The 22,463-nt window shown below is 41.9% G+C and overlaps 1 protein-coding gene across 13 annotated transcripts in view; it reads left to right on the top strand.

Annotated features, from left to right (window-relative positions):
- The window catches only part of LOC139281277 (tumor necrosis factor receptor superfamily member 13B), a 99,228-nt gene that overhangs the window by 60,989 nt on the left and 15,776 nt on the right, over nt 1-22,463 (top strand). For all 13 annotated transcript variants that reach the window (XM_070901376.1, XM_070901375.1, XM_070901373.1 and 10 more), the window contains 3 exons: nt 5,359-5,493; nt 16,854-16,986; nt 19,297-19,413. In XM_070901376.1, the coding sequence (XP_070757477.1) occupies nt 16,881-16,986; nt 19,297-19,413 (223 nt within the window). In that variant the 5' untranslated portion in view covers nt 5,359-5,493; nt 16,854-16,880. The remainder of the gene's footprint in view (nt 1-5,358; nt 5,494-16,853; nt 16,987-19,296; nt 19,414-22,463) is intronic.

Here is a 22,463-nt window from a genome sequence, read left to right as displayed (position 1 = left end):
AAAGGACAAGGATCAATCTAGAGTAATAATACTTAATTGGAGGAAGGCAAATTTAAGTGGGATGAGAACAGAAATGGCCCAGGTAAATTGGAATCAAAGATCGGCAGCCATAGCTGTAGTAGAACAATGGGCTGCCTTTAAAGAGGACATAATTTGGGTACAGTCTAGATACATTCCCATGAGGGGGGAATATAGGGCACCTAACTTAGTCACAGCTCCCTGGATGACGAAAGAAAGAGCGAGTAAGATGAAACAGAAAAAAAGTGTGCATATGACAGATGTCAGGTCGAGAATATATCTGGGAATCGGGCTATATATAGAAAGTTCAGAGGAGAAGTGATAAAGAAAATAAGGGGCAAAGAGAGGGTATGAGATTAGAATGGCAGCTAACATAAAATGTAATCCTTCTGAAGGCATATAAATAGTAAACAGGTAGTAAGAGGAGGGGTGGGGCTGATTAGGGACCAAAAAGGAGATGGAGACAGAGGGTATGGCTGAGGTACTAAATGAGTACTTTGAATCTGTCTTCACCAAGGAAGAAGGTGCTGCCATAGACATAGTGAAGGAGGAGGTACAGGAGATACTGGGTGGGATAAGAATTGATAAAGACGAGGTACTAGAAAGACTGACTGTACTTAAAGTAGCTAAGTCACCAGGACCGGATGGGATGCATCCTAGGATGCTGAGTGACGTGAAGGAAGAAATTGTGGAGGTACTGGCCATAATCTTCCAATCTTCTTTAGAAACGGGGTTGGTGCCAGAGGACTGGAGAATTGCAAATGTTACACCCTTATTCAAAAAAGGGTGTAAAGATAAGCCCAGCATCTATAGACCAGTCAGTTTAACATCAGTGGTAGGGAATTTTAAAAATTCTTTTAGAAGCTTTTAGAAACAATAATCAAGGACAACATTAAAAGTCACTTGGATTAAGTAAGGAAAGCCAGCATGGAGTTGTTAAAGGCAAATCGTGTTTAACCAACTTGATCGAGTTATTTGATGAGGTAACAGAGAGGGTTGATGAGGGCAATGCAGTTGACATGGTGTACATGGATTTCCAAATGGTGTTCGACAACGTGCCACATAATAGGCTTGTCAGCAAAGTTGAAGCCCATGGAATAAAAGGGACAGTGGCAGCATGGATAAGAAATTGGCTAAGTGACAGGAAACAGAGAGTAGTCTTGAATGGTTGTTTTTCGGATTGGAGGTGTTCCCCAGGGGTCGGTACTGGGACCACTGCTTTTCCTGATATATATCAATGACTTAGACTTAGGTGTACAGGGCACAATTTCAAAATTTGCAGATGACACAAAACTTGGAAATATAGTGAACAGTGAAGAGGATAGGAATAGACTTCAAGAGGACATAGACAGTCTGGTGGAATGGGCGGACACGTGGCAGATGAAATTTAACACAGAAAAGTGTGAAATGATACATTTTGGTAGAAAGAATGAGAAGAGGAAATATAAACGAAAAGATACAATCCTAAAGGGGGTGCATGAATAAAAAGACCTAGGGGTATATGTGCACAAATCGTTGAAGGTGGCAGGGCAGATCGAGAAAGCCGTTAAAAAAGCTTACAGGATCCTGGGCTTCATGAATAGAGGTATAGAGTACTAAAATATGGAAATGATGAAGAACCTGTATAAAACACTGGTTCGGCATCAACTGGAGTATTGTGTCCAATTCTGGGCACCGCACTTTAGGAAGAATGTGAAGGCCTTAGAGAGGGTGCAGAAAAGATTTACGAGAATGATTCCAAAGATGAGGAACTTCAGTTACATGGCTAGAGTGGAGAAGCTGGAGTTGTTCTCCTTAGAGCAGAGAAGATTGAGAGGAGATTTGATAGAGGTGTTCAAAATCATGAGAGGTCTGGACAGAGTAGATAGAGAGAAACTGATTCCTTTGGCACAAGAGCAGAGAACCAGGGGACACAGATTTAAGGTGATTGGTAAAAGAACCAAAGGCGACACAAGAAAAAATTTTTACACAGCGAGTGGTTAGGATCTGGAATGCACTGTCTGAAAGTGTGGTGGAGACAGATTCAATCACTGCTTTCAAAAGGGAGTTGGATATGTACCTGAAATAAATTTTTTTTTGCAGGGCTACAGGGAAAGGGCAGGGGAGTGGGACCAGCTGAAGTGCACTTACACAGAACTGGTACGGGCTCGACCAGCCGAATAACCTTCTTCCGTGCTGTAATCATTCTATAAAATTACCTAGATTCTAGAACGTTGGAAGGTAGCAAATGTAACTCCGCTATTCAGGAAAGGAGGGAGAGAGAAAATGGGAACTGCAGGCCAGTTAGCCTGATATCATTCGTCAGGAATCTTTGAAAATCATATGATGAGACAAAATCAACACAATTTTATGAAAGGGAAATCGTGTTTAACAAATTTATTAGAGTTTTTTGAGGATGCAACTAACAGGGTAGATAAAGTGAAACCAGTGGATGTAGTATATTTGGATATCCAAAAGGCATTTGATAAGGTGCCACATAAAAGTTTGCTAAGCAAGATAAAGGCTCATGGGGTTGGGGGTACTATTTTAGGATTGGTTAACGGACAGAAAACAGAGATTAGGGATAAACGGGTCATTTTCCAGTTGGCAGGCTGGAACTAGTTGGGTGCCATAATCAGTGCTTGGGCCTCAGCTATTTACAATCTATATTAATGACTTAGATGAAAGGATCGAGAGCAATGTCTCCAAGTTTGTTGACGATACAAAACTAGGTGGAAAATAAGCTGTTAGGAGGACACACAGAGCCTGCTAAAGGATATAGACAGGTTGAGTGGGCAATAAGGTGGCAGATGGAAGACACAAAGTTAGCATGCAAATACATAGCAACATAGAGAAACATAGAAAATAGGTGCAGGAGTAGGCCATTCGTCCCATCGAGCCTGCACCATTCAATCAGATCATGGCTGATCATTCCCTTAGTACCCCTTTCCTGCTTTCTTTCCATACCCCTTGATCCCTTTACCAAGGCCCTGTCCAACTGCAGTAAGACCTTCCTGCTCCTATACTCAAATCCCCTAGCTATGAAGGCCAACATACCATTTGCCTTCTTCACCACCTGCTGTACCTGCATGCCAACTTTCAATGACTGATGAACCATGACACCCAGGTCTCGTTGCACCTCCCCTTTTCCTAATCTGCCGCCATTCAGATAATATTCTGCCTTTGTGTTTTTGCCATCAAAATGGATAACCTCACATTTATCCACATTATACTGCATCTGCCATGCGTTTGCCCACTCACCTAACCTGTCCAAGTCACCCTGCAGCCTCTTAGCGCCCTCCCCACAGCTCACACCACCACCCAGCTTAGTGTCATCTGCAAACTTGGAGATATTACATTCAATTCCTTCATCTAAATCATTAATGTATATTGTAAATAGCTGGGGTCCCAACACTGAGCCCTGCGGCACTCCACTAGTCACTTCCTGCCATTCTGAAAAGGACCCGTTTATCCCGACTCTATGCTTCCTGTCTGCCAACCAGTTCTCTATTTATGTCAGTACATTACCCCCAATACCATGTGCTTTAATTTTGCACACCAATCTCTTGTGTGGGACCTTGTCAAAAGCCTTTTGAAAGTCCAAATACACCACATCCACTGGTTCTCCCTTTTCCACTCTACCAGTTACATCCTCAAAAAATTCTAGAAGATTTGTCAAGCATGATTTCCCCTTCATAAATCCATGCTGACTTGGACCGATCCTGTCACTGCTTTCCAAATGCGCTTATATTTCATCTTTAATAATTGATTCCAACATTTTCCCCACTACTGATGTCAGGCTAACCGGTCTAGAATTACCAGTTTTCTCTCTCCCTCCTTTCTTAAAAAGTGGTGTTACATTAGCTACCCTGCAGTCCATAGGAACTGATCCAGAGTCGATAGACTGTTGGAAAATGATCACCAATACATCCACTATTTCTAGGGCCACTTCCTTAAGTGCTCTGGGATGCAGACTATCAGGCCCTGGGGATTTATAGGCCTTTAATCCCATCAATTTCCCTAACACAACACAATTTCCCGCCTAATTAGGAAGGCAAATGGCATGTTGGGCTTTATTACAAGGGAGTTGGAGTACAAGAGTAAGGAAGTCTTACTCCAATTGTACAGGGCTTTGGTGAGATCTTACCTGGAGCACTGTGCACAGTTTTGATCTCCTTATCTGAGAAGTGCCTTAGAGGTGGTGCAACGAAGGTTCACTAGATTGATCCCTGGGATGAGAGGCTGTCCAATGAGGAGAGATTGAGTAGATTGGGTCAATACTCCCTGGAGTTTAGAAGAATGAGAGATGATCTCGTTGAAACATATAACATTGAGGGGGATTGACAGGGTAGATGCTGAGAGATTGTTTCCCCTGGCTGGAGAATCTAGAACCAGGGGACCCAGTCTCAGGAAAAGGGGCCGGACATTTAAGACTGAGATGAGGAGGAATTTCTTCACTCAGAGGGTTGTGAATTTTTGTCATTCTGTACCTGAAAGGGCTGTGGATGCTGAGTTGTTGAGTATATTCAAGGCTGAGATAGATAGATTTTTGGACTAAGGGAATCAGGGATATGGGGATCAGCGGGAAAGTGGAGTTGAGGTCGAAGATCAACCATGATCTTATTGAATGGTGGAGCAGGCTTGTGGGGGGCCAAATGGCCTACTCCTGCTCCTAATTCTAATGTTCTTATAAAGGATCCAGATCCAGCGATATTCTCTTTCCATCAGCTCGTTGCCAGAATGGCTTATCATCTCAAAGTAGACAGGTCTGAACTTTACAAACAACAAGAAATCTGCTTCAACAAATAAACTGGCTTCTTTGATTCTTTCTCAGCTGTTCATATATATAGGAACATGATCAGCAGGACACAGAAAAGACAAATTAACCCATTTAGGTCCCCACTATATTCAAAAATCAACCTATTGTAAAATGATATGTTAATAAAAGTCACAATTTCCTTAAATTAAAACTCAAAAAAGATTTGCACTAATGCTCACCACCAGCAGTGGTGGAGTGCTGACATTAGTATAAAATTGTTGCTTCTGTACTGAGTGTACCCTTCTATGGGGAAGCAGATTTTATATTTCCTTTGTGCTGTTTATTCAATATCAGTATAAAGAAGGTAAAACTGTGGCTTGGAGAGAAGCTTACACAGCTCATTAATTCATTTAAATAAAATTTAATACTTTTCACTCAAGTCAAAGTAAATTATTTCTGGCATTTTTAGTCAGTGGTCAGACTTAATTTATCTCTGTATTTGTCAGAGGTAGTGCTACAACAAGTTACAAAATCACAGGGCCTTTACAAAGCAGTGAAATGACTGATTAATATAACTCTACTTTTCAATTCTATCCCTCTAGAAATTTGCTGTAAGATGACTAGGGAAAGTCCCTGGAAGTTCTTCCTTTTATTAAAACAAGAGGTTTCACATTCTGATTCACACAGACATGTGTACTGAGAAGCAGCAAAGGACGGCCAGCTGGGACCAAGATAATGTGAGTACTATACATGAATGTGTAACGTGTTCAGAAAACTTGTCAGTAATTCCAGCAAAATGTTAAGAAAACAGTATTTAATCACTTACTAAGGAAACCATTTGAACTATTGGATTCCCTTTCCACAAAATATATTTATGTTTAAAACAAATTTACACTGTTTCACTTTTTTTTTGTTTAGTTTTAATTAAATATACCTGTTCCACCGCATAAGGATTTAAGTACTTTGTTTTGAGGTTTTATTGATTATATAGATCATCTAGTGTAAATACAATGGGACATGTTCTGAGTCAATACAAGTGCTATACCGGGTGCCGTTTAAGTAGCCTATATTATTGTACGTTTCTCATATCTGTGACAGTTAAAAAGAAAATAGATGTAGTGCATGGAGAGAGTGCAATCAACCCAGAAATAAAAGCATTGATTTGTTAGTTAAGTAGTGTGGTTGAGTTAACCACCAAAAGAAATATGGAAGAGAGAAAGAAACAGAACCTGGGCAGGTGGCATTTTGAAATTGCCATCGAGTCTACAATTCCCAGGAAGTCTCCATTCCAAGCACTAATGCAACCCAGATCTAGTAAGCTTCAGAGATCAAATTTATCGGGCATACTTAGGTTCGTGTGGCTGTTCGGAAGGTCACCACAAAGAGGAGAGGAAAGAGTCCTGAAGCATGTGTGTTGTGTCCAAGCTAGAGTTCAATCCAGATATAGAGCAACTATCCACCTGCATTTAGAATCATAGAAATTTACAGCACAGAAGGAGGCCATTCGGCCCATCGTATCTGTGCTGAACGAACAAAGAGCTATCCATCTGAAACAATAAATGACAGGAGTTACCGTTGCTGCCACTGTGCAATCTGGCACATTCAGACAGCCCACTACAACCCTTATTACAACAACAACATTTATTTATACAACTTTTTATTTATACAACAGAACGATTCCACTGGTGCCAGCTGGAGGTGCAGTGTGTTCAGGAATGCAGTTGAAATCTGAAGGTCAATCCTGTAAAGGGGAAAGCTATTTGTCGATCTCCATGAGTTTGTAATAAGAAATGAAATTTCTCACTTAGCAATGAATATTTTTCTCCATAATTAATAACCCATTAACAAAATTGCACGAAAACATGGCTCAGACAACCTACAATTTCAGGTATTCTTCCTCTTTCATCAAAAAAACAATTTAACCCTTAGATGAGTCATTTTTTTTTGTATGCTCTCTTCAGCTAGCTGACAACCGTTTAAACTGGAGTTTGAAAGCAGCAGCTGTCTGTTCCATTTATCTTTTTAAAAATATGTTCGAGATGTGAACAGTGGCAAAGCTGCATTTATTACTCATCAGATTTTCTGAGTGGCTATGGGCTTTTTTCTCTTACTGCTACAGTCCTGCTGATGGTGCTCCCACAATGTATTAGCTAATCATATTCTCATCAAAGCCTTCTGTTGCTGCTCCTTGTTTTTTTTATATCAATCATAACTATATGCAGCACTTTCCTTCCTTTTGCCACTTTTAAGATTAGAAAATAGAAGTTGCAGATAGCTCATCTAGGACTTTGATTGCTCTCAATCCAGGGCATAAATTCTCCTACAAATTGTTATTTTGGCTGTTCCTGATGGCAATGCATTAATATAAATCCAATTGGCTTAGGAACTTTCTTTATTAATTAGTAATGGATGGACGTAGTTGATATGCAGTTCAAGGAGTAGAAATTCTCCTGATTAGACAACTTGGTCACTGATGGTCATTTGCCTGGCAGGGGAAAGCACACATTCCCTAATTTAGCCGGTGGCCCCTCGCACTAAAATCTTGCAGTAACCCTTTAATCAGAGAAAATTGGAAGAGGAATGATCAATTGGAATAGGATTTCTCAAATTCACATTTAGTTATTTTAGTTAAATCACTTGTCAAAACCTGTTCTTTATCCTGTTGCAATGTGTCTTTCCAATTCTTACAGTTCATTCTATTTGGCCTTAAAAGGTATTTAGCTCTTTGGTACCCAATTTTACCATATAGAATCATAGAATACTATAGCACAGAAGGAGGCCATTCAGCCCATCGAGTCTGCGCTGGCTCTTTCAAAGAGCAATCCAGTTAGTCCCACTCCCTGGCTCTTTCCCCATATCCCTGCAATTTTTTCTCCTTCAAGTATTGATCAATTCCCTTTTGAAGGCTAATATTGACTCGGCATCCACCACCCTATCAGGCAGTGCATAGAGTCTTCAAAAATGTGTTTAGGTTGTCAGATCTTTGGCAAGAAGCCATGAATGACCTACATATCGATTGGTCAAATCAAATCGCACGGGGTAGCCTTGAGGAGGAATTCATAGAATGCATACGGGATTGTTTCTTAGAACAGTATGTTACAAAATCTACAAGGGAGCAAGCTATCTTAGATCAGGTCCTGTGTAATGAGACAGGAACAATAAATGATCTCCTAGTAAAAGATCCTCTCGGAATGAGTGATCACAGTATGGTTGAATTTGTAATACAGATTGAGGGTGAGGAAGTAGTGTCTCAAACGAGCGTACTATGCTTAAACAAAGGGGACTACAGTGGGATGAGGGCAGAGTTGGCTAAAGTAGACTGGAAACACAGATTAAACGGTGGCACAATTGAGGAACAGTGGAGGATTTTTAAGGAGCTCTTTCATAGTGCTCAACAAAAATATATTCCAGTGAAAAAGAAGGGCGGTAAGAGAAGGGATAACCAGCTGTGGATAACCAAGGAAATAAAGGAGAGTATCAAATTAAAAACCAATGCGTATAAGGTGGCCAAGGTTAGTGGGAAACTAGAAGATTGGGAAAATTTTTAAACGACAGCAAAGAATGACTAAGAAAGCAATAAAGAAAGGAAAGATAGATTACGAAAGTAAACTTGTGCAAAACACAAAAACAGATAGTAAAAGCTTTTACCAATATATAAAACGGAAAAGAGTGACTAAAGTAAATGTTGGTCCCTTAGAAGATGAGAAGGGGGATTTAATAATGGGAAATGTGGAAATGACTGAGACCTTCAACAGTTATTTTGCGTCGGTCTTTACAGTGGAAGACACAAAAACCATGCCAAAAATTGCTGGTCACAGGAATGTGGGAAGGGAGGACCTTGGAGATAATCACTATCACTAGGTGGGTAGTGCTGGACAGGCTAATGGGACTCAAGGTAGACAAGTACCCTGGTCCTGATGAAATGCATCCCAGGGTATTAAAAGACATGGCGGAAGTTATAGCAGATGCATTCGTTATAATCTACCAAAATTCTCTGGACTCTGGGGAGGTACCATCGGATTGGAAAGCAGCTAATATAACGCCTCTGTTTAAAAAAGGGAGCAGACAAAAGGCAGATAACTATAGGCTGGTTAGTTTAACATCTGTAGTGGGGGAAAATGCTTGAAGCTATCATTAAGGAAGAAATAGCGGGACATCTAGATAGGAATAGTGCAATCAAGCAGACGCAACATGGATTCATGAAGGGGAAATCATGTTTAACTAATTTACTGGAATTCTTTGAGGATATAACGAGCATGGTGGATAGAGGTGTACCGATGGATGTGGTGTATTTAGATTTCCAAAAGGCATTCGATAAGGTGCCACACAAAAGGTTACTGCAGAAGATAAAGATACGCGGAGCCAGAGGAAATGTATTAGCATGGATTGAGAATTGGCTAGCTAACAGAAAGCAGAGAGTCGGGATAAATGGGTCCTTTTCGGGTTGGAAATCGGTGGTTAGTGGTGTGCCACAGGGATCGGTGCTGGGACCACAACTGTTTACAATATACATAGATGACCTGGAAGAGTGGACAGAGTGTAGTGTAACAAAATTTGCAGATGACACAAAGATTAGTGGGAAAGCGGGTTGTGTAGAGGACACAGAGGCTGCAAAGAGATTTAGATAGGTTAAGCGAATGGGCTAAGGTTTGGCAGATGGAATACAATGTCGGAAAGTGTGAGGTCATCCACCTTGGAAAAAAAAACAGTAAAAGGGAATATTATTTGAATGGGGAGAAATTACAACATGCTGCGGTGCAGAGGGACCTGGGGGTCCTTGTGCATGAATCCCCAAAAGTTAGTTTGCAGGTGCAGCAGGTAATCAGGAAGGCGAATGGAATGTTGGCCTTCATTGCGAGAGGGATGGAGTACAAAAGCAGGGAGGTCCTGCTGCAACTGTATAGGGTATTGCTGAGGCCGCACCTGGAGTACTGCGTGCAGTTTTGGTCACCTTACATAAGGAAGGATATACTGGCTTTGGAGGGGGTACAGAGACGATTCACTCGGCTGATTCCGGAGATGAGGGGGTTACCTTATGATAATAGATTGAGTAGACTGGGTCTTTACTCGTTGGAGTTCAGAAGGATGAGGGGTGATCTTATAGAAACATTTAAAATCATGAAAGGGATAGACAAGATAGAGGCAGAGAGGTTGTTTCCACTGGTCGGGGAGACTAGAATTAGGGGGAACAGCCTCAAAATACTGAGGAGCCAATTTAAAATCGAGTTGAGAAGGAATTTCTTCTCCCAGAGGGTTGTGAATCTGTGGAATTCTCTGCCCAAGGAAGCAGTTGAGGCTAGCACATTGAATGTATTCAAGTCACAGATAGATAGATTTTTAACCAATAAGGAAATTAAGGGTTATGGGGAGCGGGCTGGTAAGTGGAGCTGAGTCCACGGCCAGATCAGCCATGATCTTGTTGAGTGGTGGAGCAGGCTCGAGGGGCTAGATGCCCTACTCTTGTTCCTAATTCTTATTGTTATGTAATGAGTTTTAATCAAAGCTTCAGTTAAGTCTCTGAAAGGCAAAATTGATACAATCAACAATTCAAATGATACCGCAGAGAAATAAATTATTTTAGTGAGAAATCAGTATGAAGGGCCACGGTCAGTTGTATAAGAGACCAGATAAATCAGGAAGTAATGATTAGGTTATGCAAAGCTTGTGTTTCAAAAGCGTGCAAGTTGTAGGAGGAAGTGCAAGATTGAGAGAGGTAAGTCGTCCCACATTTTGAATTTCTTGGAGAATGAATCAGAGTAGCAGATTGTGCAATGAGCCTTTAATCTCAATCCAGAATGTAGTGAGAACTTGCAGGATGGTATACTTGGAGCTTCGAAGGAACAAGTGAGACAAGTTTGAAAGAAGCACAAATAATATTTATTTATTTACCAAGTGTGTCTTGTATTTTCCATTTTGTTTTGTGAATACCAACGGTCTTGAACAAGTCTCAATTTCAACCCAATGAACTAATCAAAATCATAAAGAAACTGGGTGAACGGTTGTCATATGAAGCAGAGGAAAGGACAGGAGTGGAAGGAATAAAGAGATCCTGGTGTCTTTTAAAGCTGCAGAGATACTTTGAATGATTTGAGTTGCACGTTGACTGACAGTAGCAAAGGTTGAGAACATTTGCAAACAATTTACACTTGCCTAGTCATACGTTGCCAGAACACCAGGCCTTGTGAAATGACTGTTACTGTTTTTCCCGTGAATTTATGTGCAAATCAAGGCAAAAATGGTAAAAAGACAAAATCAAAAGCTCTTTATCTGATTGCACGCAGCATTCGTAACAAGAGTTGATGATACAAATAGGTATAAATGGGTATGATCTGATAACCATTACAGAGATATGGTTGCAAGGTGATCAAGGCTGGGTCATCGACTGAAATGTTAACTCTGCTTCCTCTCCACAGATGCTGCCTGACCTGCTGAGATATCCAGTGTTTTCTGTTTTTATTCCAGATTCCAGCATCTGCAGTATTTTGTTTTTGTAAGGCTGGGAACTGAATATTCAGAATATTGACAATTCGGAAGGATAGACAGAAAGGAAAAGAAGGTGGGATAGCTCTGTTAATAAAGGATGAGATCAGTGCAAGAGTGAGAAATGATATTGGCTCAGAAGATCAAGTTGTAGAATCAGTTTGGGTGGAGATAAGAGATAATAAGGGGACAAAGTCACTGGTGGGCATAGACTATAGGCCCCCTAACAGTAGCTACACTGTTGGAAAGAGTATAAATCAAGAAATAATGGAGGCTTGTAAGAAAGGTACGGCCATAAGCATGGGCGATTTTAATCTTCATATTGATTGGACAAATCTAATTGGCCAAAATAGCCTTGAGGAAGAGTTCATAGAGTGTATCCGGGATGGTTTCCTTGAAGAGTACGTTGCGGAACCAGCCAGGGCGCAACCTATCTTAGATCTGGTACTGTGTAATGAGACAGGATTAATAAATTATCTCACAGTAAAGGATCCTCTAGGAAAAAGTGATCATAGCATGGTTGAATTTCAAATTCAGTTGGAGGGTGAGAAAGTCGGATCTCAAACCAGTGTCCTGATTCTAAATAAAGGTGTTTACAAAAGGTATCAAAAATGATTAAAGTGTAAAACGGTTGATGAGCAGTGGCAGACATTTAAGGAGATATTTCATAACTCTCAACAAAAATATATTGCAGAGAAAAGGAAAGACTTTAAGAGAAGGGAGAATCATTCATTGTTAACTAAGTAAGTAAAGGATGGTATCAAATTGAAAACAATGGCATACAAAGTGGTCATGATTAGTGGGAGGCCAGAGGATTGGGAAAATTTTAAAAGCCAGCAAAGAACGACTAAAAAAATGATAGAGAGGGTAGATAGATTATGAAAGTAAACTAGCACGAAATATAAAAAGAGATAGTAAGAGTTTCTACAAGTACATAAAAAGGAAGAGTGGCTAAAGTAAATGTTGGTTCCTGAGAGGATGAGACAGAGGAATTAATAATGGGAAACAGGGAAATGGCAGAAACTTTGAATAAATATTTTGTACCTGTCTTCATGGTAGAAGACACTAAACTATCCCAATAGTGGATAATCCATGGGGCTATAGGGAGGGAGGAACTTAAGACAATCACTATCACTAAAGAAAAAGTACTTGGTAAAATAATGGGACTAAAGGTGGACAAGTCCCCTGGACCTGATGGCTTGCATTCTAGGGTCTTAAAAGAAGTGTCGACAGAGATAGTGGATGCATCGGTTGTAATCGACCAAAATTCCCTGGATTCTGGAGAGATCCTAGCGGATTGGAAAACCGCAAATGTAACCTATTTAAAAAAGGAGGTAGCCAGAAAGCAGGAAACTAGACCAGTTAGCCTAACATCTGTCGTTGGGAAAATGCTGGAGTCCATTATTAAGGAAGCAGTAGCAGGACAGTTGGAAAAACATAACACAGTCAAGCAGAATCAGCATGGTTTTATGAAAGGGAAATCATGTTTGACAAATCAACTGGAGTTCTTTGAGGATGTAAAGAGCAGGGTGGATAAGGGGGAACCAGTGGATGTGGTGTATTTGGATTTCCAGAAGGCATTCGATAAAGTGCCACATAAAAGATTACTGCACAAGATAAAAGCTCACGGGGTTGGGGGTAATATATTAGCATGGATAGAGGATTGGCTAACTAACAGAAAACAGAGAGTCGGGAAAAATGGGTAATTTTCCGGTTGGCAAACAGTAACTAGTGGGATGCCACAGGGATCGGTGCTGGGGCCTCAACTATTTACAATCTGTATTAATACTTGGATGAAGGGACAGAATGTAATGTAGCCAAGTTTGCTGATGATACAAAGATGGGTGGGAAAGTAAGTTGTGAGGAGGGCACAAAGAATCTGCAAAGGGATATAGACAGACTAAGTAAGTGGGCAAACATTTGGCAGATGGAGTATAATGTGGGAAAGTGTGAGGTTATCCACTTCAGCAGGAAAAATAAAAAAGCAAATTATTTAAATGGAGAGAGATTACAAAATGCTGTAATACAGAGGGACCTGGGGGTCCTTGTGCATGAAAAACAAAAAGTTAGTATGCAGGTACAGCATGTAATCAGGAAGGCAAATGGATTGTTGGCCTTTATTGCAAAGGGGATGGAGTATAAAAGCAGAGAAGTCCTGCTACAACTGTACAGGGTATTGGTGAGGCCACACCTGGAATACTATGTACAGTTTTGGTCTCTGTATTTAAGCAGGGATACACTTGCATTGGAGGCTGTTCAGAGAAGGTTCACTAGGTTGATTCCTGAGATGAAGGGGTTGATCTATGAAGAAAGGTTGAGCAGGTTGGGCCTATACTCATTGGAGTTTAGAAGAATGAGAAGTGATCTTATTGAAACATACAAGATACTGAGGGGGCTCAACAAGGTAAATTCAGAGAGGATGTTTCCCCTCATGGGGGAATCTAGAACTAGGGGGCATGGTTTCAGAATAAGTGTCGCCCATTTAGAATTGAGATGAGGAAGAATTTCTTCTGAGGGTTGTAAATCTGTGGAATTCTCTGCCCCAGAGAGCTGTGGAGGCTGGGTCATTGAATATATTTAAGGTGGAGATACAGATTTTTGAGCGATAAAGGGAGTGAAGGGTTATGGGGAGCGGGCAGGGAAGTGGAACCGAGCCCAGGATCAGATCAGCTTGATCTTATTAAATCACGGATTAAATCACGGAGCAGGCTTGAGGGGCCAGATGGCCTACTCCTGCTCCTATTTCTTATGTTCTTAAGATGAATGATGAGACTGCGGTGAATACAACACTTTGCATTTCGGGCACCCACTGCAAAATCAGGCACTCACGTCAGCAATAACACCGGTTAGATGCAAAGTAAAGCTCCTTCTACTTCCCTGCTTTTATATCCATCCCCTTTGCAATAAAGGCCAAGATTCCATTGGCCTTCCTGATCACTTGCTGTACCTGCATACTAACCTTTTGTGTTTCATGCATATGGACCCCAGGTCCTCTGCAAACCTGCGAATGCTGGACTTCAAGGCCTAACAGGCAGCCCTGGCATCCAGTATCAAACGGGACAAATGGCAGGAAACATGTTGGAGGCTAAATTTCCATAGTTTCAATCTGTTTTGCTTATACCCATCTAGCTATGGATGGACGGAATTTACTCCACCAAGCCCAGCCTCTGGAAAAGGTGATAGAAGGCAGGGACATGCCAGAGTGCATCCCCAAGCACTTTCATGGCTCTACCTGCCCCCAATCTGCAAAAAAAACTGGCGCGAGAGGATCAAAAAGACTAGGACAATATGTCTAAGTTAGTGGAAAATGCATGTCTTGAGAGTGGAACATGTTTTGAGATAAAGGATAAAATTCAAGATTTACAGTGGCTGATCAGCTGAATGGAGATCTGCAAGATAAAAACATGGTTACGCAATGGTGCTAATTACATGAAAGCATTGTCAAGCTTGCCAAGTTAAATCAATACACATTTGAATCCAATCCAAATGCTCAAAGACCAAAATGAAATGAAAGAAAGCAGCATTGTTGATGTCCGTTACACAAAATCTGCATCAATCCAATAAAATATTAACACACACGCTAGGGTCAGCCTCGTTCCCGTCGGGCAGATCCAAATTAATCAGCCACACTCCCACTTGGGATTTCACCCGAGCGCAAGATCTCGGCTCGAGTTCCGTACGAGATGCCAACCAGAGCAACACCTCAAGTTGGCTGCCTGCAAGGGTCTTTCAGCAACTTTGGGCCTTGCAGAATGTATCATCAGGCCAAAGTCGAAACCATTTCACATTGGATGATAAACTTGTAGTGTTCAGTGTTCTGAATCTCCAGCAGGGTAAAATTGATGAGACAGCTTTCCTCGTCTCTGGTTGTAACCTATTATTTTCACCTAACATATGTTCAAAATATATATTATGTAGGCTGCTTGTTGAATTTGGCATTTGTTTTGTGGTTAAATATTCCACATTCAAAAATGATATCAGAATTAAACTATAAAAATTAAAGCACAAAAGGATGTAATTTAGCCCTTCGTGCATATGCTAGCTCTTCACCTGGAGTCATCTACTACAATTCAATTTCCCTGCCCTTTCCCCGTATTCTTTTACATATTCCCTTCCAAATGTTGATTAAATTTCCTTTTAAATTATGCAATAATTTTTTATTCCAAAATGTACTATTTCACATTTCCCTGCATTTGCCACATATCCTCCCACTCTGCCAACCCATCTGTGTCCTACTGTAATCTTCTGCATTTTTAGTCAATGCTTGTAATGCGCCCAAACTTGATATCAACAAATTTCAATATAATTCCTCTTGTGCCTGTGTCCAGATCATTTATATAAACTAGAAAACAAAAGTTGCCCCAGGATCTGTGCGAGGAGCTACATTACCTTCATCCTGTCAATCCATAAACAAACATTTACTCTTAACTCCTTTATTTTTATCCCCACAACCATTTTCCAATAATAGGTACATTCCCTTATATGGTGTAATTTCTGTAACCAAGTCTCTTAAGTGGCACCTTATCAGAAACCATCTGAGAATCCATTGCATTCCCTTTATCTATACACCATAATTTCCTAAAAATAAATCAAATAATCGAACACTAACTGCCAACATTCGTCCATCAACCAACACCACCAAGGAACAGATAAACTGGCCATCCATCTCATTCCTGTTTGTGGGACCTTGCTGTGCGCCTGCTGAATTTTCCTGCAAAACACTTAGCAATTAATTGGCTGTGCAGCGATTTGGGATGTCTTGAGGACACTTACCATCATAGGCAGTCCCTTGGAATCGAGAAAGACTTGCTTCCACTGCTGAAGTGAGTTCTTTGGTGGCTGAACAGTCCAATACGAGAGCCACAGACTCTGTCACAGGTGGGACAGACATTCGCTGAGGGAAGGGTTGGGGCTGGTTTGCCACACACTCCTTCCGCTGCCTGCACTGACCTCTTCACACTCTCACCGTTGAAGAGCTCAATGCCCTCCCGGATGCACTTTCTCCACCTTGGGCGGTCTTCGGCCAGGGACTCCCAGGTGTCAGAGGTGATGTTGCACTTTACCAGGGAGGCTTTGAGGGTGTCCTTGTGATGTTTCCGCTGCCCACCTTTGGCTCGTTTGCCATGAAAGAGCTCCACATAGAGCATTTGCTTAGGGAGTCGCGTGTCTGGCATGTGAACCATGTGGCCTGCCCAGCGAAGCTGATTGAATGTAGTCAGTGCTTCAATGCTGGGGATGTTAGCTGGACGAAGACACTAATGTTGGTGTGCCTGTCCTCCCAGGGGTTTTGCAGGATCTTGCGGCAACATCGTTGGTGATATATCTCCAGCGACTTGAGGTGTCTTCTGTACATCGTCCATTCCTCTGATCCATACAGTAGGCCGGGTATTACTACAGCCCTGTAGACCATGAGCTTGGTGGTAGATTTGAGGGCCTGGTCTTCGAACACACTTTTCCTCAGGCGGCCAAAGGCCGCACTGGCGGTGGTGTTAAATCTCCGCATCAATGTCTGCTTCTGTTGACAAGTGCACTAAAGGTGCTCTATCAATGTAACTTATTTTCTTTAATAAGGACATTACTATTAACATTAAAGATTTATTTTTTAATTATTTTAAAGACCCCGCCGTCCTCTTGTTGAGAGAATATGAGCAGCTGTTCTGATAATGAATTTTGGGACGACCTCCTGCGAAAATGTGCCAAATGTATGAATTGCAGGCTAAACTGGCATAGCGTATGCAAGTCCTACTGTGGTTTGTACTCTTTCACTACCTGTTTCTGCAGTCTTTAAGCACATGGAACCATTTTTAATCAAAGCTCTGTGAAAATTTGCATCTTTGTTTGAAGTTACAGACCAGACTAAATATTCCTTGCTTCAGTATCAAACAAAGCCAGTGCCAGCAAGCTTCAGTTCAAATTTTTGGTCATGTTCATCGCCACACTGATACATTTACAACTCAAAAATGGTAGAATCTTTACAAACTGTTTACCCTTTCAATCAGTAAGACCAAGTTATTAAAAAAACAACAGATATATATAAAAAGAACAGGAAGAAATAAAACTGGTTCATTCAGCTTGTTCATTCAGATGTGGTGCAGCCTACATGTTAGCTAATGTAACGCCTCTGTTTAAAAAAAAAAGGGGGCAGACAAAAGGCAGGTAACTATAGGCCAGTTAGTTTAACATCTGTAGTGGGGAAAATGCTTGAAGCTATCATTAAGGAAGAAATAGCAGGACATCTAGATAGGAATAGTGCAATCAAGCAGACGCAACATGGATTCATGAAGGGGAAATCATGTTTAATTAATTTACTGGAATTCTTTGAGGATATAACGAGCATGGTGGATAGAGGTGTACCGATGGATGTGGTGTATTTAGATTTCCAAAAGGCATTCGATAAGGTGCCACACAAAAGGTTACTGCAGAAGATAAAGGTACGTGGAGTCAGAGGAAATGTATTAGCATGGATCGAGAATTGGCTGGCTAACAGAAAGCAGAGAGTCGGGATAAATGGGTCCTTTTCGGGTTGGAAATCGGTGGTTAGCGGTGTGCCACAGGGATCGGTGCTGGGACCACAACTGTTTACAATATACATGGATGACCTGGAAGAGGGGACAGAGTGTAGTGTAACAACATTTGCAGATGACACAAAGATTAGTGGGAAAGCGGGTTGTGTAGAGGACAGAGAGAGGCTGCAAAGAGATTTAGATAGGTTAAGCGAATGGGCTAAGGTTTGGCAGATGGAATAAATGTCGGAAAATGTGAGGTCATCCACCTTGGGGAAAAGAAAAAACAGTAAAAGGAAATATTATTTGAATGGGGAGAAATTACAACATGCTGCGGTGCAGAGGGACCTGGGGGTCCTTGTGCATGAATCCCCAAAAGTTAGTTTGCAGGTTCAGCAGATAATCAGGAAGGCAAATTGAATGTTGGCCTTCATTGCAAGAGGGATGGAGTACAAAAGCAGGGAGGTCCTGCTGCAACTGTACAGGGTATTGGTGAGGTCGCACCTGGAGTACTGCGTGCAGTTTTGGTCACCTTACTTAAGGAAGGATATACTAGCTTTGGAGGGGGTACAGAGACGATTCACTAGGCTGATTCCGGAGATGAGAGGGTTACCTTATGATGATAGATTGAGCAGACTGGGTCTTTACTCGGAGTTCAGAAGGATGAGGGGTGATCTTATAGAAATATTTAAAATAATGAAAGGGAGAGACAAGATCGAGGCAGAGAGGTTGCTTCCACTGGTCGGGAAGACTAGAACTAGGGGGCATAGCCTCAAAATACAGGGGAGCCAATTTAAAACCAAGTTGAGAAGGAATTTCTTCTCCCAGAGGATTGTGAATCTGTGGAATTCTCTGCCCAAGGAAGCAGTTGAGGCTAGCTCATTGAATGTATTCAAATCACAGATAGATAGATTTTTAACCAATAAGGGAATTAAGGGTTATGGGGAGTGGGCGGGTAAGTGGAGCTGAGTCCACAGCCAGATCAGCCATGATCTTTTTGAATGGTGGAGCAGGCTCGAGGGGCTAGATGGCCTACTCCTGTTACTAATTCTTATGTTCTTATGTAACCCAATCCACTTCATCCCTAGTCACACAAGCACTTGAGAGGCAAAGAGAGAAAAAAAAGAGACAGGCCAATTTAGGAAAAAACTCTCAGAAGTTCCTCTCCAACCCCCAAAAGCAAACAAACAAGCTCCAGGACACTGAAACAACTAATTACAGGCCCAGTTCCCTGAGCCTAACCTGATAACTATGAGTTGTTGATTGCGTGGTAATCTAGTCGAGCAGGCCACCCGCCTATTGTCGAACCCACCTGATTTTTATTCCATTGAAATCAATGGGATGAAAATTGGGCAGTGATTCACTCCACTAGACCACTGCCTAGGTGATGAAGACCAAAAATCTCTCCCTAGTCTTCCCCTTCATTTTTTTCAATTTATTCTATGTTTATACGAGTGAATGCACCATATGGAAATTAAATGTTGAATTGACTTGTTTGTCTTTCACAGGCAATTAAATAGTTTGATTCTAACCATTGCGATTGTCTCTTTATCACAGAGATTTGGAGTTGCAATGACACTGCCGGATTTTATTGGGACAAACTGCTGCGCAAATGCATCAAGTGCTCAGATGTGTGCGGACAACACCCTCAACAGTGCTCAGAAATTTGCTACGGTAGGAAATTTATGACAGATAATCTTATCATTTTCTGTGAAAGCACCGTTACTACAAGTGTGATCAGCAATGTCCTTGATTATGTGAGCCATTACAGTACATTGTTCCTTTCTGTACAAGACCGTGTTACACAGAAATCCACCCTGCAATGCAATTGTACAGTGGAACAACACAGTAAAAATACATTTAGAAACATAGAAATTTACAGCGCAGAAGGAGGCCATTTCAGCCTATCGTATCCACGCCGGCCGATAAACAGTCGCACGGCCCTCGGTCAGCAGCCCTGAAGGTTACATATAAACAATGAACAATGGCGAAAAGGTAAAGAGCACCCAGCCCGCCCCACACAACTACAACACCTCCTACACTGAAACATTCTACACTCCACCCCAACCGGAGCCATGTGATCTCCTGGGAGAGGCAAAAACCAAATAAAAACCCAGGCCAATTTAGGGAGAAAAAAATCTAGGGAAAATTCCTCTCCGACCCATCCAGGTGACCGAAACTAGTCCAGGAGACCACCCTGGCTGTATTCGATTCCCTGCAGTACTTACCAGCATATCTGTGCCAGCTAACAAGAGGTTATCCAGTCTAATCCCAATAACCAGCTCTAGGTCTGTAGCCCTGCAAATTACGGCACTTCAGGTGCCCATCCAAGCACCTTTTAAATGTGGTGAGGATTTCTGCATCCACCACCCTTCCAGACAGTGTTCCAGACCCCCACAACCCTCTGCGTGAAGAAGCCCCCCATCAAATCCCCTCTGAACCTTCCACCAACCACCTTAAAACTATATCCCCTCTTTGGATCTGGGCATGGTGCTGGAAGATTGGAGGACTTCTAATGTAGTACCCTTGTTTAAGAAGGGAGAAAGGGATAGGCCGAGTAATTACAGGCCTGTCAGCCTGACCTCCGTGGTGGGAAAATTATTGGAAAAAATCTTGACAGGATAAATCTGCATTTGGAAAGGCAAGGATTAATTAGGGACAGTCAGCACGGATTTGTTAAGGGAAGATCATGTCTGACTAACCTGATTGAATTTTTTGAGGAGGTAACCAAGAGGGGCGATGAGGGTAGTGCGTACGATGTAGTATATATGGACTTTAGCAAGGCTTTTGATAAGGTCCCACATGGTAGACTGGTTATGAAGGTTAAAGCCCATGGGATGCAGGGCAAAGTGTCAAGTTGGATCCAAAATTGGCTTGGGAGGTAGGAAGCAAAGGGTCTATTTCCATTAGTGGAGGGGTCGATGACGAAGGGGCATAGTTTTAAGGTGGTTGGTGGAAGGTTTAGAGGGGATTTGAGAGGGGCTTCTTTACGCAGAGGGTTGTGGGGATCTGGAACTCACTGCCTGGAAGAGTGGTGGATGCAAAAACCTTCACCACTTGTAAGAGATGGTTGTATGGGCACTTAAAATGCAGCAGCCAGCAGGATTATGGACCGAGAGCTGGTAATTGGGATTAGACTCGATGACCTTTTGTTGGACGGAGCAGATAAAATAGTAAGTACTGCAGGGAATAGAATACGGCCAGGGTGATCTCCTGGATGGGTCGGAGAGGAATTTTCCCAGATTTTTTTCCTCCCTAAATTGGCCTGGGTTTTAATCTGGTTTTTGCCTCTCCGAGGAGATCACATGGCTCCAGTTGGGGTGGAGTGTAGAATGTTTTAGTATAAGGGGTGTCGCAGTTGTGTTGAGGCGGATTGGTTGTGCTGGGTGCTCTGTGCCTTTCCGTCATTGCTCATTGATTTATATGTAAGCTTTAGGGCTGGTGACCAAGGGCCGTGCGGCTCTTTGTCGGCCGGCACGGACATGATGGGCCGGAATTTCTGTGTAATAGACTCCTCCACCAATGGGAATAGTCCCTTGCTATACATTATATCCAGGCCCCTCAGAATTTTGTACACCTCAATGAGGTCGCCCCTCAACCTCCTCTGTTCCAATGAGAATAAACCCAGCCTATCCAATCTGTCCTCATAACTAAGATTCTCCATTCCAGGCAGCATCCTAGTAAATCTCCTCTGCGCCCTCTTTAGTGCAATCACGTCCTTCCTATAATACGGCGACTAGAACTGCACGCAGTACTCCAACTGTGGCCTAACCAGAGTATTATACAATTTAAGCATAACCTCCCTGCTCTTGTATTCTCTGCCTCGGCCAATAAATGCAAGCATTCAGTTTGCCTTCTTAACCACCTGGCCTGCTACTTTCAGGGATCTGTGGACATGCACTCCAAGGTCCCTTTGTTCATTTACACTCTTAAGTGGCCTATCGCTTAAGGTGTATACCCTTTCCTTATTAGCCCTCCCAAAGTGCATCACCTCACACTTCTCTGAATTAAATTCCATTTGCCACTGCTCTGCCCACCTGACCAGTAGATTGATATCCTACTGCAGTCCATGTCTTTCCTCTTAATTTTCAACTACACAGCCAATTTTAGTGTCATCTGCAAACTTCTTAATCATACTCTTATATTCAAATCTAAATCATTGATATATACCACAAAAAGCAAGGTACCCAGTACTGACAGGCCTGTAATTACTTGGCCTATCCCTTTCTCCCTTTTTAAACAAGGGTACTACATTAACAGTCCTCCAATCCTCCGGCACCATGCCCAGATCCAAAGAGGACTAGAAAATGATGGTCAAGGCCTCTGCTATTTCCTCTTTTACTTCGCTCAGCAGTCTGGGATGCATTTCATCCAGGCCTGGGGACTTATCTACTTTTAAAGCTGCTAAACCCCTTAATACTTCCTCTCTCACTAGGTTTATTTCATCCAGAATATCACACTCCTCCTCGATAGCAGTATCTGCATTGCCCCTTTCCTTTGTGAAAACAGATGCAAAGTATTCATTAAGAACCATACCAACTTCTTCCGCCTCCAAACCAAGATTTGCCTCATGGTCTCCAATAGGCCCTACCCTTTCCTTAGTTACCCTCTTGCTCTTAATATATTTATAGAACATCTTTGGGTTTTCCTTAATTTTACTAGCCAAGAATCTTTCATGCTCTCTCTTAGCATTCCTAGTATCCTTTTTAATTTTGCCTCTTAAC

The sequence above is a fragment of the Pristiophorus japonicus genome, chromosome 15 (assembly GCF_044704955.1).
Source record: "Pristiophorus japonicus isolate sPriJap1 chromosome 15, sPriJap1.hap1, whole genome shotgun sequence".
In the NCBI taxonomy this organism is placed as follows: Eukaryota; Metazoa; Chordata; class Chondrichthyes; family Pristiophoridae; genus Pristiophorus; species Pristiophorus japonicus.
This window is presented reverse-complemented; position numbering and strand designations above follow the sequence as displayed.